The following is an 18,361-nucleotide window of genomic DNA, read 5'->3' on the forward strand; positions in this document are numbered from 1 at the left end:
CTTAACAGTAGTACCTACATGTATTATCCCCAACGAGACACAGAGACACTATGCAGCTTACATGAGGTGACCCAGAGCACATGAACATCCCCACATGACTGTGGGGAGAGAGCTTTAAATGTCACCGGTTCCCAAAAAGCCGCAAACACAGCTGCCTCTGAATACCACCCCTGGCCTTGCTAACACCCGGGTCTCCTGGGCCCCACCTAGGCTTGAGGAAGCAGACTCCCCAGTGTGGGGGGAGCATAGCAGCCGGGGTTGGGGGCACCCCCTGGTCCAGCCTCGGCTGAGCTGGCAGGGTGGTCTGGACAGGCTGTGGCAGGCTGAGTTCCCTTCAAGTCCTCTTTCCAGGCGTAGAAATGGGCCTGGAAAGCCTGCAGCCCAAAGACCCTCAATTCCAGACGGTGTCTGCTCACAGTGAGGTAACCAAGAAAGTGCCAGTGGCTGCCACCTCTCTCTCTCTTTCACACGCGTGTGCACGCGCACACTCACACACACACACACACACACACACACACACACACACATCCCTTGGGGCAGGGCTCCAAAAGTCAGTTATGTGGCTTTGCGGCCTGCCAGGCACGGATTTCCGCCCACTCCACCCTCTAAGAATGAGTGGGTCGTGGGGTGGAGGTCTACACTGCGGTCACCTCCTGGTTCACAGCTCAGCCCGAGGCAGGGAGGGGTCAGTCACCTCACCTGAACAACAAACCATGACGAAGTTGGGCTGGGCACCTGCAAGGCTCCCCCAGCCTCACACTTCAAGGGGAGAGGGACGCAGGCAGAAACCGCTGGACCACCGCAGGGCAGGAAGAAATAAAGGCATTTCCTGCCAAGGAAACAACATCAGCAAAGACAGCAAAGCTGAAAAGTGCCAGAAAACAGCAAGTCACACCATCTGGCTGGAGCTGAAGATCAAGAGGAGGTTGTAAGAAAAGTGAAAGAAGGGAAAAAAAAAAAAAAAACCCTAGAAATGTACTGGGGCACAGAGAGGTTAAATACCTTGCCCTAGGTCATGGAGATGGTGGATCAGGATTTGAAACGTAGGCTGCCTGATTCCAAAGCCCACACGTCGACCGCTAAAATGGGCTTCACTGCTCGGGAGGCTTCGCTTCAGCTCATGTTCTGGAATGCTGTGAAGCTAAGGCTGGCTAGGCCTACAGCAGAGGTCCTCTGTGGGGTGGGAGAGCATCTGCACCCCTTTCCCCTCAAAATTCAGCAATGTCACTGCTAGAGGGTAGGTTGCTGGGATCTCGTAAGCAAAGGCCGGGAATGCTGCTCAATATCTACAATGCACAGGACAGCCCCCACCACAAAGGGTTATCCAGCCCCAAATGTCAATAGAAACCTTGGCCCAGAGTGACTCACTCACCGGGAGCCCACTTTAACATCCAACCTGACCTGAGACAATCATCACACTTGCTCACCCCTTGAGCGGGATCCCAAATTTTGCTGCATATTAGAATTCCCTGAAAATCTTAAAATATATATATATTGATGCTGGGTCACACTCCAGGCATTCTGATTTCCAGTTCTGGAACTGGGTGCGACCTGGGCATGAGAATTTCTTCTTTTTTTTTTTTTCAGCGTCACTTGGCACCACAATGAGATACCACCTCACACCCGTCAGAGTGGCTAAAATTAACAAGACAGGCATGGGAATTTCTTAAAGCCTCCCAGGTGATAGATAGCAAAATATAAAAAGTCTGGGAACTACTGCATTGGCAGGGAGGAGAGGATCAAATTATCTGCTAGGGGCCAAAGACTTTCGTGGATGCTAATGCCAGAAAGAGAAGTCAACACGACCAAAGACTGCCCAGCACCCCACCAACATGGGGCAGGGACTGTCCCAGAAACAAGCCTGCATGGAATCAGCAAGAACAAAGCCTGCCATGGGTGCAGGGAGGACAGAGCCAAAGATGGCTTGGGGATGACGGATTAGTCAGAGTTGGCAGAGGCCTGGGGACGACATTAATTAGCCTCTGTCACTGTCTAGGCAGGAGATAATGGGCCTGAACCAGGAGGAGGGCGGGAGAAGACCCCATGACTCAGGGACTTCACAACCCCGTGACAGAAAGAACTGGACTGGAAGACAGAAAAGGTTAATTGAGAGCGAGTGCAGTCTGGGCACAGAGCAGGAAATGATCTGTCGGCAGCTGAAGGTGGGGGTGAGCGCACCAGGGTGGGGGTGACCTGGGAGAGGGACTAAGGAGTTGGCCATGAGTAAACGGGAGCTGGAACCCGAGAGGGATGACAGTCCCAGAACAGGGGTGGCCCACGGGTGCTGAATCTATCCTACAGGGCAGGCCAAACGCAGCTTGAGTTTGCTGTGAAGATTTTTCCTCAAATTCCAGATTTCCAGATTCTCTTGGACAGTGGAAAACATGGTGAGACGGAGAGCATCCCAGCGGAGTGTTGGTGTGTGCCCCAGACCCCTCCCTGTGGTTGTCTTTCGCCCTGCCAGATCCCTGCAGCCAACAGGCCTCTCTTCAGAAACAGGAGACAAGATAACGTGATATGTCGGAAAGCAGTGACGACCAAGGGGTGGCTGGGGAAGCAGGAAAGCAGCCAGATACTGCACGGAGCCAGATCCCAATCTCTCATCCCAGTCCCGCATCCCCCACCTCTGTGCAGTGCCATCTCAGCTTAGGAACATCCCTCCTTTGGGTCCCAGGTACTGATCTGCAAACAAGGAGGCCGATGCCCATGACATCTAGTTGTCCATCCTCCTGTCCACTGCGCTCCTGCAGGCTCCCCAGGTCAAGCCCTCTGGCCAGGCTTTGAGATGAAGCCTGGAAAACCTGAGTCTTTCCAGCAAAGAGCAGCCCAGGCAGGGAGAAATCCCAAAAACAGCTGAAGGACCCAGCAATGACCAGTCAGGGAGAAGAGGAAACACAAGGAATAAGAACCACCATCCAGGGATGCCTGGGTGGCTCAGTTGGTTAAGCATCTGCCTTCAGCTCAGGTCATGATCCCAGGGTCCTGGCACTGAGTCCCACGTCAGGCTCCCTGCTCAGAGGGGAGCCTGCTTCTCCCTCTCCCTCTGCCTATAGCTCCCATCGTTTGTGCTTAAAATTTAAAAAACAAACAAACAAAAACCGCTTTCCAAAATCTGAAGGGGTCTCAGGAGAAAGCAGGATTAGCCTTGTTTGGGGAGGGATGCAGGACCAAGAAACAGCAGTTACAGAGATTCCAGATGAAAGGAATAGTCAGCTTTGAATAATCGGAGCTGTATTATAATAGAATAGGCATCCCTACAAAGTCATGAGCTCCCCATCACTGGAAGTAACCAAGCTTGGGCTCAGTGACTAGTTTCAGGGGCACAAAGAATACTCATGGTCATTAATCTTTTTTTTTTCTTAATTTCAACTTCTAAGATTTAAGGATTATCTAGAGATCTCTTTTAAAGGCTCCCCCCTCCTCCCAATGCCCCCATGGAAAGCTGTCTGGGATTAAGCTCTGGACTCTGCTTTCTAGAAAGGGATGGCCTCGATGGTCTGGATAAAGCACAGAACATCCACCTCCCTGCTGCCCTCGCCCTTCAGTAAGACCAAAATCCTCCAGCCAGACCCAGCAACCCTTGCAGCACAGCCCCCATCCCAGAACAGTCTCACCAGGGACCCCTCCAAGGCAGAGGGAGCTGCTAGATGGCCCTCCCAGCACAAGCCAGAGAGGCCATCCTCATCCCCTCCCAACACTCCCATCCCCAGTCCCTGCTCAGTCCCCCGGCAGGAGGAAGGAAATGGAAGGAAGGACCCCCCACACTCCCAGGAACCTCTGAGTGCTACCTGGGCCCCTGTCCAGCAGGAGCCTCTCTCAGGGCAGTGGGGGGTCCTGACACTCCCATGAGTCCACAGTGTATGGACAGGAAGCACACGGGATACATGGTGTGGAGGGGTCAGAACCTATCTCCAAACCTCACAGGAGCAACTGTTCCCGAGTCCTGGCCAAACCCAGCTCCTGGTAAGCCAAGCAGAGCCATCCAGCCTCCTCTTCATGGGACCCTGGGTCTTCTCCTCAGGTCAGGTGAGCAGGCCTCTAGGCCTGATGAGACCTGTGAAGAAGCTCAAGCACACAGCCAGGGACCTGGGGCTCGAAGGACACTTTTAGGGAGCTGAACGGGGTGAGAGGGCTCTGGCAAGGACAGCTAGGCCGGTCCGGTGGGCCAGAGGCTGCCATCTGCGTCCTGCTCTCCTGCTTCCCTGTCCTGTCTCCCACAGTGACACACTTAGCCCTGTCCCACGGGATCCATAAGGACCATTCAGCTCACCAGCCACATGGCAAGTACCCTCGCAGGGCCTCAGGAATAAGCAGAAGCCCTCCTGCCCTGAGCCCCATCCCCACCTCAGAAGAGCGCAATGCCCAGTGCCCACTGGCCAGAGCTGCCAGCCGGCACCCTGCTTGCCCCTCAGCAGACATCCACCAGACCTGGTCAAGACCCACAGAGCTGCTTGTTCATCAAGAAATCAGAACAGGGACTCACCAGGGCTTCCTAGGCATGGCGGGGACCAGCCGGGATGAGGGCCAGGAACACACAAATCCCTGGAATTTGCAGACCTTGCTGCCTGGCAAACGGCACCTCCAGGTGCATCCCCCGGTGCCTGGTAATGCAATCAGGCCACAGCCTGACTGCCAGCTAAGCGCCCGCCCGCCTTGCTTCTCCCTGTAGCCACTCACGCCCTGAGACTCCAGATCCCAAAAGAGACATGTTCGTGGTTACCATAGGAACTCGCTAAAGCCAAAAAAGGCACCACACAGTCACCCACATGGGCCCTCAAAGCTCACGTCCACCTGCATAAGCAAGCATACACACACGCCTACACACCCCAACACAAGCCTGCACTGTTCTTAGGCTGGGGGCCCGCCAGGTGTCAGAAAGTGGGTTCCTTGCATGCATGGTCCAGCCAGGTGCAGTTACAGGCCAGAAGCACCAGCCAGTGCTTACGTGGTGCTCAATTGCTTACCTGGCACTCATCTTGCCAAAGGCTTCCTCAAGGCTGAGCTGGGTGGGGCTGAGAGCCTAGGACCACCACCAGGTCTGCTTGCAAGGTCAGGCCTGAAATTTCCGGGCCACAGACCAGCTCTTGTAACCCTCCTACTCCTCTCCTCTGGTCCCTCCATGAGGGGGCAGGTATAAGGGTCAGGATCTAAACCAGTCACCTGGGGTGCCTGCGTGGCTTAGTCAATTACGCAGCTGCCTTCAGCTCGGGTCATGATCCCAGGGTTCTGGGATCGAGCCCCACATCAGGCTTGCCGCTCAGCGGGAAGCCGGCTTCTCCCTCTCCCACTCCGCCTGCTTATGTTCCCTCTCTCGCTGTGCCTCTCTCTGTCAAATAAATAAATAATCTTTTTAAAAATTAATAAATAACTAAATAAAACCAGTCACGTGAAGAGGGAAGAAGGGAAAGAGCCCTACACCCTCATCTCCATAAATGGGACCAACATGCACCCAGGAGCTCAAATGAAAACTTGAAAGTCTTCACCTTGACCTCTCTCTTGTCCTCACCCCCAACATCCAAACCAATCCAGCCTGGGGAGACCACTGCCTCAGTAGCTCTCCAATCTGTTTCCTCTCTTCAACCCACTGCCCCCACCCCAGCCTCCAACCTCTCCAATGAGTCAGCAGATGGCAGCCAGGGGGGGCCCTCAGACTCACATCTTGGTCACCCAGAGAAGCCAGCTCAGCCCCCCACACAGCTGTCCCATACTCCCAGGGGCAGCTCCGCCTGCCCCCGAACTCCCACCCCAGTATTCCATCTGTAGTAGTCACAGCCCCACACCCTGCCCACCTCCGAGTTTCTAACCTGTCTATGCCCTACTGCTGTGACCCAGAGTGCCTCACCCCTGGAGATGGCTCAGGCACTCCCAAGTCTGCAGGAAACCCCTTCCATCCTCTCAGAGGACATCTCTGCTAGCCCTCATCACATTCCACTGCAATTCTCTGTTTAGATGTCTACCTGCCTGCAGGGCTGTAAGCTTTCATGAGCAGAGACGCGTCCTTTTCTTCTTTGTTTCCCCTACCCCAGGGCCTGGCTTTGGGCATGGGCTATAAGTGCCCAGTAATTGTGAGCTGAACTGATGCAGCCTCCTGACCCCCTAGAACAGTAAGTTCCCCCATCCCTGACAACCCAGCAAACTCTGAGCACATGCTCTGGGTGTGTAAGAGAAGTGACAAAGGGAGCAGCCCCAGAAGATTCTAGAACTTTTTGGTGGTACCTGAAGGATTCCTGTCCACTGCCACCACCCCCCACCCAGAGTTCCCGTGAAGTTCCACGCCTCCTGCACCACCTGCCCCTGAGGGGGCTCATCAACCTGAGTCTCCAGCAAGGGCACGTGCAGTGAAGGCAGACGTGCACTCTGCGGCCAAGTGCATGTATGTCGGGGGTAACAAGGGTGGGAAATCAGCATGGGGAAGGTTCTGAGAACTACTCAGCTCTAGCCAAGACTAAACCAGCCATTAAGTACAGACCTGGATTCAGATCCCAGCTCCATGACTTTAACCACGTGTCCTAACCTCTCAGAGACCCTCTTTTCTCGTCTGTAGTGGCTGCTGCTTCAGGAGGGAGCCATGAAACCTCAGGGAGACTGTGCAATGTGTGACAACTTAGCACACATATATGTTCAACACTGCTGGGGCCAGGACCCCCACATTCAGAGCCGTGTGGCTCAGGGACACCTCCAGGAGGTACATGGCTGACTGTGTGGAGAGGACCAGGTCCCTAGAGGAGGAGCCAAGGCAACTGGCTCCGGGGGGGGTGTTTGGGGCTACACTAATGGACAGAAAGATGTCTCACCCAGCAGACGCAGAGGGAAAGTGGCATCATGGGGCCAAGGAGAGCTGTGGCCTGGGTAGCTGGCTGCCTAAGGGTCATGTCAGGGAGCAGAGCCACATCCTGGCTTCCAGGCAGAACTCTGTATTAGGTGCTATCGATGGGGGGGAGGAAGAAGGATGGATGAACGGGTACTGAGCTCCCTTTTAGTGCCAGGGGAGCAGGGGTGGATAGATAAAACCCTTTATGGTGTCTGCACAGCCCACAGTCCACTCTTCCTGTCTGAGAACTAACCCCTCCCACAGAGAGAGAGGACCACAGCAACCACAGCTTATCCGTAAGACCCCATCTCTCCAGCTAAACTGACTGGACCGGGGATCCACAACTGACCCAAGCTGGGCCGGTAAGATGCTCCCTCTTTTTTGAGTTTTACTGAAATGTAATTTATGTACCATACAACTCACGGTTTTAAATTGTGCAATTCAATGGCTTTTAGTGTATTCACGAAGTTGGCGGTGCTGTCACCACTATCTAGGCCCGAGGCACTTATACCACCCCACAAAGAAGCCTGTATCCTTTAGCCCTCACTCCCCTTAGTCCCCGCAACAACCTCCCCAGCCCTAGGACACTATGAATCTATTTTCTGTCTCTACAGATTTGCTTATTCCAGACGTTTCATATAAACGGAATCACGCGTTATGTGGTGTTTTGTGACTTTCGCTTAGCATGTTTTCAACCCTCATCTATGTTGTAACATGTATTAGTACTTGATTTCTTTCGATGGCCAAATAACATGCCATTGTACCAATATGTCACATTTTGTTTACCCGTCCATCTGCTGATGAACGTCTGGGTTGTTTTCACTTTTTTTTATATTTTTTAAAGACTTTATTTCTTTGACAGAGAGAGAGAGCACAAGTAGGCAGAGAGGCAGGCAGAGAGAAGGGAAAGCAGGCTCCCCGCTGAACAGAGAGCCTAATGCGGGGCTCGATCCCAGGACCCTGAGATCATGACCTGAGCCGAAGGCAGAGGCTTAACCCACTGAGCCACCCAGGTGCCCCTGTTTTCACTTTTTTTGAAGATTTTATTTATTTATACTACTCAGCCATCAAAAACAAAAACAGAAACGAAATCTTGCATTTGCAATGATGTGGATGAAACTAGAGGGTATTATGCTAAGAAAAACAAGTCAGTCGGAGAAAGACAATTATCATATGATCTCTCTGATATGAAGAATTTGAGAGACAGGGCAGAGGGGTCGTGGAGGGCGGGGAGGGAGAAATGAAACAAGATGGGACCTGGGAGGGAGACAAACCATTAGAGACTCTTAATCTCAGGAAACAAACTGAGGGTTGCTGGAGTGGAGGGGGATGGGAGGGATGGGGTGGCTGGGTGATGGACACCGGGGAGGGTATGTGTTGTGATTGCTGTGGATTGTGTTAAGACTGATGATTCAGGGACGCCTGGGTGGCTCAGTTGGTTGGACGACTGCCTTCAGCTCAGGTCATGATCCCGGGATCCCGGGATCGAGTCCTACATCAGGCTCCCAGCTCCATGGGGAGTCTGCTTCTCCCTCTGACCTTCTCCTCGCTCATGCTCTCTCTCACTGTCTCGCTCTCAAATAAATAAATAAAATCTTAAAAAAAAAAAAAAAAGACTGATGATTCACAGACCTGTACCCCTGAAACAAATAATACGTTATATGTTAATTTAAAAAAAAAAAAAACTGGCTCAGTTAGGAGAGTATATATTTGCAGCTACAGTAAAGTTATACAAAACAAAAATAAACATGGAAAAAGTAAAAAAAAGATTTTATTTATTTATTTAAGAGAGAGAAAGAACAAGCAGTGGGGAGGGGCAGAGGGAGGGGGGAGAGGGGGAGAGAGAGAGAGAGAGAAGCAGATCCCCTGCTGAGCAGGAAGCCCAATGTGGAGCTCAACCCCAGGATCAGGAGATCATGACTTGAGTCCAAGGCAGGCACTTAACCAACTGAGTCACCCAGGCACCCTGGGTTGTTTCCACTTTGAGTTATTATTAAGGATGCTATGAACAGGGAGGGGCACCTGGGTGGCTCAGTTGATTAAGTGTCTGCCTTCAGTTCAAGTCATAATCCCAGGGTCCTGGAATCAAGCCCCACATCAGGCTCCCTGCTCAGCCAGGAGTCTGCTTGTCCCTCTCCCTCTGCTCTCTGTTTCTCTCTCAGAAATGCTATGAATGTGTTACAAGTTTCTATATGAACATATATTTTCATTTCTCTGGGATACATACTTAAGAAAAGAATTGCTGGTCATTTGGAAACTCTACCTTTAAACTTTTGAGAAACTGCCAGACTATTTTCCAAAGTGGCTGCACCAGTCTGCGTTCCCAGTAGTGGCGTATGAGAGTTCCATTCCCTCCTCACCCTCACCAATGTTTGCCATTATCTTCTTTTTGATTATAGGCATTCTAGTGGGTGTGAAAGAGTAGCTCCCTGTGGCTTTGACGTACATCTCCCTTATGGCTAATGACGCTGAATATCTTTTCTCGTACTTACTGTCCATTTATATACTTTCCTTGGAGAAGCAGGGAGCCCGATGCAGGACTCGATCCCAGGACCCTGGGATCATGACATGAGCCGAAGGCAGACGCTTAACTGACAGCCACCCAAGGCATCCTTCTCTGGCCATTTTTGTAAAATGTGTTGTCTTTGTATTATTTTACTGAGTTGAAATGGTTCTTTATATATCTTGGGTATGAGTCTCTTACCAGATATGTGATTTGCAGATATTTTCTCCCACTCTGTGGTTTGTCTTTTCACTTTCCTGATAGTGTCCTTTGTAACACCAAGTTTTTAATTCTGAGGAAGTTCAATTTACCAATGTGTTGTTGGTGCTGTTACTTATGCTTTTGGTATCATATCTAAGAAACCACTGCCTTATTCGAAGTCATGAAGATTTCCATCTATGATTTCTTCTAAGAGTTTCATAGTTTTAGTTTTTACATTTAGGTCTTTGATCCATTTTAAGTTAATTTTGGTATACGGTGTGAGAGAAGGGCTCAATTTCATTCTTTTGTATGTGAATATGGTTGTCCCAGCACCATTTGCTAAAAAGCTATTTTGCTTCATTGAATCGTCATGACACACTTGTTGAAAATCAACTGACCACAGATGTGAAGGTTTATTTCCAGATGCTATGTTCTACTACGTTGATCTAGATGGCTATCCTCACACCAGTACCAAATTGTCTTGATTGCTGTTAGACTTATAGTAAGTTTCAAAATGAGGAAGTAGAGTCCTCGAACTTTGTTCTTCCTTTTCAAATTACCCTTAAATTTCCCTATGAATTTTAAGATCAGTTTAGCAGTTATTGCAAAGAAGCCAGCTGGGATTTTGATGAGGAGGGTTTCAAGTTCCTGTTCAACCCCTCCTGAACTCTAGCTCCACCTCCTCCCCTGGGTTCTCTGAGACACCCTGGGATCTTTTCTGTAACTTCTGCTTAACCGGGTTACCCTGAGTTTTTCTTTCTTATAATCAGAAGACTCTTAACCAGGCACAAGTAAGAACACAGTCCTACATGCTGTCCCAAACAATCATCTCAACACCACCTCCCCAGGACTAAAGCACACAAACTGTCCCCCAGATACCCACCAGGGTCCCAATCTCAACCACTGGCCGGTGTCCCCAGCCACCTTGTTACCAGTTCCCTTCCAGGTTACATACATCATTTTTACCAGTTAAATAGGCCCTCAATAAGCACTTGTGAAATTGAACTAGGAACCTAAAACAGCACCAAAAGAAACACTCCTACCACTCTGTGTAGTAATCCTGCTTCGTGCCTACATCCCATTCAATCTATAGATAAGAAGTTCTAGGAAATCAGACACCATTGTGCCCCCTCAACAAGGGATACAAACCCTGAAGTCTGGAGAAGTTAAATGTCTTGCCCAGGAATGACTTGCCCTGAACACTGACCTGCACTGTGGCACACACACCCCATGCCAACCAGCACAGGCACAGGCATACCCATAGTCCCACCCCATCTTCAAGAGTCGCCATAGAAGCTACCTCCTCCTGGCAGTCTTCCAAGACTGCTCCAGCTGCACCTGTGTCACCAACTCTACAAAGAGACAGAAAGCTCTCAGAAAGCAGGGACTGTTTGCATGCACTCCTGCCCTGCTAACCGTTCCACCATCACCCTTCTGAGCAAAACAGTCCAAAGTGGGAAGCCTCATGCCCTGTATTCCAACCCTCAAGAGCAACTCTGCCTTGCCCGGGGACCTGTGCCCAGCCAATGCTAGCAACCAGATGGCACGTAGAGGGCAGCTGGCCCAGAAAACCTTTCAGCTGAGATGGAGGGTTACAAGCAGGAAAAGCTGCCTCTGAAGGAGAACACTCATTGGAGGAATTCTTCATGCACAAGCTAACTCACATATGGCAGGATAATATTTTGGGCTAGCAACCAATGCTATATTTTCCCTCCTAGAATTCCCCTCCTTTTCAATTCACTCAACTAGAGCAGATGGTTGGTCACTCACTACCCAGGGAAGGGATGGAGATGGAAGCTGATTTTGTTAAAGTCTGAAGGGGAAAGGGGTCAGGGTGCAAACAAAATGGTTTGCCCAGAAACACCTGGAAAAGGAGCAAAGACGGTGATGGAAGAGGAGAGAGGAGTATCTGCTCAGGGCTTCCCAGACAGATGAGCAGACATATGGCCAAGCACGAGAGACAACTTCCAGACCCCAGATCTATTGTTGAAGCCTCAGAGACACCCAGGGCCGGGCTCACAGGATGACATCTGTATAGTAACAGATGAGTCAATGACCAACTGACCACACGCACATGCACGAGCACATGCACATGCACACACACTGGGCTGTTCCATGAAGTTCTAGAACTCTGTGGCCCAATTTTCCAGGTAGGTAGGAATGTCAGAAAGCCCGATGGAACTGGGGCTTCACATAATAATCAAGACAATAGGAAATATAATTATCTTTCTTACGCCCCCAAGTTGTGGCCTAGAAGGCACTGCTATACACATTACCATCAATCTGGCCCCTGCTCTTTCCAGTCCAGCATCTCCCTTCTTCAGATGCCCCAGGAATCAAGTGCCTGGTCCATCCTTTCCAGCCCAAAACCCCTAAGACTGAGATGGAGACTCTGACAAACACAACAGCCCCATTCATGTCTCCCACAACTCAGGGGGAAATGAGGTCCCCAGAGGACCTCTGGCCTACCATCATCTCCGATCACTACATAACAGGAAGTGGCTACTTACTTGACCTTTAGGCTCGCCAGCATGGTCTTGTCGATCCTGCCAAGAGAAAAGCAGAGGCTTTGGTCAGTGCTGAGGCTGAAGGCTCCCACCCAGTACATGCAGGGGAGGTGGTCCCTGGCCAGTCCAGACCACCAAGCCAACAGGGTCCTTCAGGGGACAACCACTGCTCGACAGGGGAGCTCTCCTCCAGCCCAGGAAGGAGGGCTGGACCCACACATAACCCTGTGAGGCAGGTACTGCTATTCCTCCCATTTTAGAGATGGGGATACAGAGGCTCAGAAGGATAACATCATTGGCCCAGTCTGAATCCGGGTTCTGACTCCACACCCAGAGATCGCAAGCACTGTGTAGATGGCATTTCTCTTCATTACCCCCACTCCACAAGAGAAGACTGCAAGCCAGCTCCATCGGTCACTGGCACCTAGGCATTCAACACAATGATACTTCCTGGGCTTCTGCTCTGAAAAGATGCCAGCACCAGGGACCCCTCTCCCTGCCCTGCTCCCAGAGCTGCCAGTCCGTGCAAGGAGACAGACCCCACTCCTGAGACAGAAACCCAACAGCAGGCTCCAGGATGCATGGGCAAGTGTGAGCTGTTGGGCATGGGGCTCAGAGCAGAGAGGATCACGTTCACGGCAGACTGTCCTGGCAGCCAGCTCCTCCACACCAGCCTGCACCCACCCTTGCTGGAAGACAAGGCAGGACTGCTAAGCTTCTATTTTTACCCTCTGCATACGCCAGCCCTTATGGCTGGTAAAAGAGGCCCCCTCCTCTCTGCAGAGACAGAAAGGTGGGCAAGATTCCCACTGTCAGTGTCTCCTCTTGCTTAGGGATCACGACCACCAGTGTCACCCTCCCATTTCACCACCAGCCCATGTCATCAACACCACCTTGTTACCACCATCAGTGTCACCACACCTCCATGTCCCATCACCATCAGTGTCACCATCACCACCCCGTGTCATCACCTTCAGCATCACCACACTCCCCACCCCATGTCACCACTACTGCCATGTCAGCATGACCATCAGTGCCACATGCAGGATGCCTTCAGCCACCCTCTCCAGGCAGCTCAGCTTTGCCAGAGGCTTCCTATGAGGCAATGCTGGAACGGGAGCAGTGTTAGGGCCACACGGGGAGGACACAGAGCTGCCCCAGCAATCACAAGCCAGCACCAAGCCCTTGAGCTGCGAAGCAAGATCCTTTTGCTCTGAGTAAACTCCCAGCACCTTCTGATCTTGGTCCCCAGCAGCAAAACAAGCCACACCCCAAGGCTCCCGACCCAGGTCCCTCCCAGCTTCTTCTCCACTGTGTCCTGGGCCCCTTTCATGGAGCCTCCACAACTGGTCCCCAAGGGCCTCATGAGGCTCCATCCCTCTGGCATGCAGACATTCCTCTTATCCCATTCTGCCCACCAGATGGGGGTAGGGTGACTCCAGGGGCAGATCCCCACATTCTGCTATAAAATTTGTAGCCCAGAGCTACCTAATTGTTACCCCCAATAACAAGCCCTTACACTTTCTTTTCTGGAGGAATCTCTTTTAATTGCTACAACATCCCTCCGTTGTGGATAAGGCAGAAATCACCCACTTTCCCATGGGGAAACTGAGACCCAGAGAGGGGAAGTGTCCTGCCTGAGTTCTTCAGAGTCAAGGAGGGGGGGGCAGCACTTAGAAGCAGGACTCCTAGTGTGGCACCCTCTTAACCCAACCACCCACCACCGGGTGGCACTGTGGGTCACAGGAACCCCAGGCTCAACACCCACACCCAGTCAGCAGTCTCTCCACAGGGTCCCACGCTGGGGTGCGGCCCTGGGAGGGCGGGGCCAATGGCCTTGGCAGGACTGAGACTACAGACACAGCAGCAGCCTGTGTCACTGGGCTTCTCTTTCAGAAAGCCAGACTCCCCAGATTCTCCCTGGCGCCTTCTCTCCTCCCCACCACCCGTCCGCCCCACCCCATTCCCTCTCCTCACTGTGTCCACCCCTGATGCCAGTGGTTCTCCACCCTGGCATCCAATGGAGCTTCTAGAATACCAGTCCCCTGAGATTCTGGTCACAGTCTGGAGGGGACCACGGCTCCAGAAATCTGCCCTTTAGTCTCCAACCCTCCCAGCTGGTGTCCATCTCCAGATGATGCCTACTCTAAAGATTTTTTTTTTTAACTTGACAGACAGAGATCACAGTAGGCAGAGAGGCAGGCAGAGAGAAAGAGGGAGAAGCAGGCTCCCCGCTGAGCAGGGAGCCCGATGCGGGGCTCGATCCCAGGACCCTGAGCCGAAGGCAGAGGGTTTAACCCACTGAGCCACCCAGGTGCCCCCAGATGATGCCTACTCCAACCCACCAACCCCACCAGGAAGCCCTGCTGTCCCCTCAAACTCAATGAGGCCGATAACCAGATGCCTGTCGTGGGCAAAAAAACATGTCACATAGTCACTCCATAAGCGTGGACTGAGCACACACGATGTGCCACGCACACCTTCCTGGTCTGCTCCACACCTCCCAGAGAAGCATGGCTCTTAGACAGAAAGCCTCTCATGGCCCCGAGCCCCGCCCTATAGTGATCCCAGCCAGCCTGACTAGGAAGCAGACGAGGTGATTCGAACCCAGAGCCCACACTCAGCACAGCAACCCCTTGGCCCCAGGGGAGGGAGGGGGCTTCGGAGGGGTGCCCATGAGCAGGTCCCAGGCTGCCCTGTGCCAGCCCTAGCACCATGTCATCCTCACTCTCCCCATCTGCCAAACACGCAGCACCCGCAACTCCTTCCTGCCGGAGGACGGATGGCAAAGTGCCTTTGGAGAGAAGGGAGAGGAAAGTCAAAGTCTGCACACACACAGAAGTGTAACCAGCCAGAAGAGCTGACGGAGCCCACCTCTTCCCAGCCCTGGCGGCCCCTCCTTCTCTCCCTTGCCTCAGTGCCCCCCCCACTCAGCCCACCAGGCTCCATACCAGGGCACCCCAAGCCACCCTCCCTGCAGCAGTGGGAACCTTTCCTCTGACAACGCCCCAGGCCCAGAAGCTGAAAGGAAACCGATAATGAAAACCACGAGACCCCGCTCCCCAGCTGAGGAGAAGCTGCCAACAGCTGGTAACCAGAGACAAGTCTTTGACCTCAGTCTCCCCATTTTCTGTCCCCCTGGGGAGGGAAGAGCCTCTCCCTTGTTCTGCATGGAAGCCTAGTGGCCTCAAGGACCAGGCAAGAGGCTGGAGCACAAAGCCAGCGGCTCAGGCTCAGATGGAGCTGGGATTGGCTGCCCGTGGTGGGAGGAGGGGTATCTGGACACAGGCCTGCCCATCCCTCGCAGCTCACCCCCACAGCGGTCCAGTGGGCCACAGACACCCCCATCACAAAGTCACACACACACACACATAAACACACACACACACAGATGATGCAGATAGCACACACATACGGACAGGAGCACACAAAGCTACAGACGACCAGAGGAGCCAACACCTGCTCAGAAATGCAGAGTGCACACGTGGTCACACGCCGCACACACCTACGCAGCCAACCACACGCTTCATACACGGCCACCCAGACAGGCAGCTGCAGGCATGCCGCACACAAGCACGCACGCAACCACGATCATCACAGAGGTGCCGAAACACACACGGGAGCACACGACAAGACACATTCAACCCCACCCCTCCAGCGAGCTCATGCTGGCACCAGCTCCAACATTGTGGGTCCCCTAGATCCTGCTCCAGGGACGGCAAGGAGAAGCTTGCTGTCTGATACCCCACCATCTCCACCAGCCCCTGCATCTCAAACACCCACCTCCCCACAGGTCTCAGGCATAACCCAAGTCCCCTCACCACCCCCCAGGCGGCCGCAGCAGATGCAAGACTTCCCAGCTGGGTTTGCTCCCATCCCTGCGGCCGCCCTCCTCTGCCACCTACCATCCAAAGCCCCCAAAGGAGACGCTGCGCTTCCTGCGAAACATGGTTGTAGCCGGGGGGCCCCGGGTCCCGGCAACGTCCCCGGGGCTGTTGGCAAAAGGGCCGTGGCGCAGCCGGGTCGGTGGGGCCACAGGCTGAGAGCGGGACACCCGGTGTGGCACCTCCCCTGTCGCCTGCCCCCCAAGCCCAGCACTTCCTGTGGGTGAGGCCGCAGGGCTGGGAGGTGTGTCCTGCCCCCCAGGAGGCACCGAGACAGCCAGCAGGGGAGTTCGCAGAGGGCAGCTTCCCCACGCCCAGAGGAACCCGCAGCTCCGGAAGGGGCTCGGCGGGCAGATTGCACCACAGCCCGACTTGGCAGCTCGGTCCCACACAGCCCCAGCTTCCCAGATCCCAAAGGAGGGCGAGGCATAGGCACACACAAACGTGCCTGTGAGGGAGATAGAGAGCCTACTGGAAGGCTCGGGAGCCTTGCAGACAGGCCACTCACACCCACTCCCCTGAGCTGCCGGAGACGGGACCGCTGCCTTCCTGCTCCCGCAGGGCTCCACACACACCAGCTGAAGCAGCCCCATGCCTGCACACTCATGGGCACTCACAGGAGCACAGGGGCACACACACACGTGCATACGTATCCATGCACGGGCACAGCGGTATGCTCACGCAAGCATCCTCAGACACCCACATACACACGCACACAGGCATGACACACTCCCGTGCAAGTCCACACAGACCCCGCTCGACAGTGATACCTGCGTGTAGATCTCATGTCCGCATCTCCCCACAAGACACAGGCTCACACAGGGAGGGAGACCCACGTGCACACGCCCAGGCACACACTCAGACTGCACACACGCCCACGTACCCACGCAGAGGCACAGACCCCTTCAAGGGTCTAGACAGAGGTCAGCGGGGTCACCCTTCGTGCTGGTGATAGTGGGAGTGGGAGGGTGACCCATGTGGGCGAGTGGGTTTCTTTCCTGCTGGAACTCAGCTCTGCGTGCACCCATGCCAACCGTGCGGGGTATGCAGTAGGTTCTCACTAATGACAGCCCAAGGAAGGGTGCGGCACACCCGCTAGCACCGGCCTGAGTGGGAAGGACCACAGCCGAGCGCCAGGCCCCTGCCCTGCCCTCAAGCAGTGCAGAAAGGGAAATACAGTTGCTGTGGCCTTTTTCACTGGCCCACCCTCCCCACAGCTTCCTGTTTGAGACCCACTGCCACTCTGGGTGTCAGATGGGTGGAGCCACCCCCAGGTCACAGACAAAGGACACAGGCGTTTCTATTTTCTGGACTCCTCCACAGCAGGAAAGGCCACACAGGTGGCAAGTAGCCCCCTAGATGGGCCACAGGACCAGCTTCAGGGCCCAGCCCAGTTCCGATCCATGAGCGGTAAGTACGGGGTCCTTTCGTTGAAGGCAGCTGGCCTCCCGGCAGAAGCCTGGTGGTCCTCGGTTCCGCTGCATACTCCACCCCCGCCTTCACCAGGGAAGGAAGGACAGTGTGGCCCACCCTCTGGGGTTGCACCAGACCAATGGCTTCCCACTGGATGTCCACTCCACATCCAGACCTCTCCCCACACTGCACCCACGCCACACCCAGGAGCTGCTTGGCAGAAAGCATGGATGCTTGGGGTCCTGCCGGCCCGGCGTCCGTGTGGCCTCCCTCTGGGTAAAACAGCTCTGTGCCCCATGCACCCCCAGAAGGAGCCCTGGGCCAGCCCAGCTAACCAGGGTGCCTGCCCTGACGGCCACAGTGACACACTCAGGAGTGGGCAGGAGAACTCTGCGGACCTCACTCCCAGAACACAGCCCCCTCCTGCCAAGGCTGCTAAACCACAGGATGGATGCACAGTACATAGGAGAGTGGGGGAGAGAACAGGAGAAAGCGGGTCTTCAGGACATCAAACTCCTGGAGCAGCCAGCCTCTGGGCATGCAAGAGCCTGACATATATCCCATTATCCCTAAAGCCAACAGGAGCTGGATTCCTCTCACTCTCCACTGAGGAAGTCCCAACTAAGATCAAGAGCTCGGTGGGTGCAGGGGTGCAGGCGAGAAAAGGAGCGGGCCGCTCAGCCCACCCCTCCCCATGCCAACGCCAGTCCTAGGCCCACCACGGCTCCGGGTACAGAGAGCGCCAGGTGAGAGCTGGGGCTGGGTGCCACACGGGTGACTAATAACACAATTCCTGTTGCAAATTACTTCCTTTTTTTAATCAATTAGAGGGAGATCATAGTGAACCCATCACTGAAGCCCATCATGTGCCGTCTTTCATGTGGGAGAGAATGAAGTGGGGTCATCCCAACAAGCTGGGGCGCTTCCAACCACACGTCAGCTAGTCTCACCTGTGTACACACGTGACCCTGTTTTCATGTTATCCATCACCTGGGGGAAGAGGCGGACTAGAGATGCTCTCACGCAAGCCCTCCTAGTAGAC

General features: G+C 53.8%; 1 protein-coding gene across 6 annotated transcripts in view; it reads right to left on the bottom strand.

Moving 5' to 3' along the window:
• Positions 1-18,361, bottom strand: part of RAP1GAP2 (RAP1 GTPase activating protein 2) — a 227,838-nt gene that overhangs the window by 166,521 nt on the left and 42,956 nt on the right. For 4 of the 6 annotated variants that reach the window (XM_032846746.1, XM_032846741.1, XM_032846742.1 and 1 more), the window contains one exon: positions 12,026-12,061. In XM_032846746.1, the coding sequence (XP_032702637.1) occupies positions 12,026-12,061 (36 nt within the window). Of the gene's footprint in view, positions 1-4,483; positions 4,641-12,025; positions 12,062-15,927; positions 16,164-18,361 lie in introns of those variants that run through there. The other 2 variants (XM_032846747.1, XM_032846745.1) reach the window with 2 other exon arrangements.

Source organism: Lontra canadensis, unplaced genomic scaffold (genome assembly GCF_010015895.1).
Source record: "Lontra canadensis isolate GAN:19392208 unplaced genomic scaffold, GSC_riverotter_1.0 scaffold180, whole genome shotgun sequence".
NCBI classification, from domain to species: domain Eukaryota; kingdom Metazoa; phylum Chordata; class Mammalia; order Carnivora; family Mustelidae; genus Lontra; species Lontra canadensis.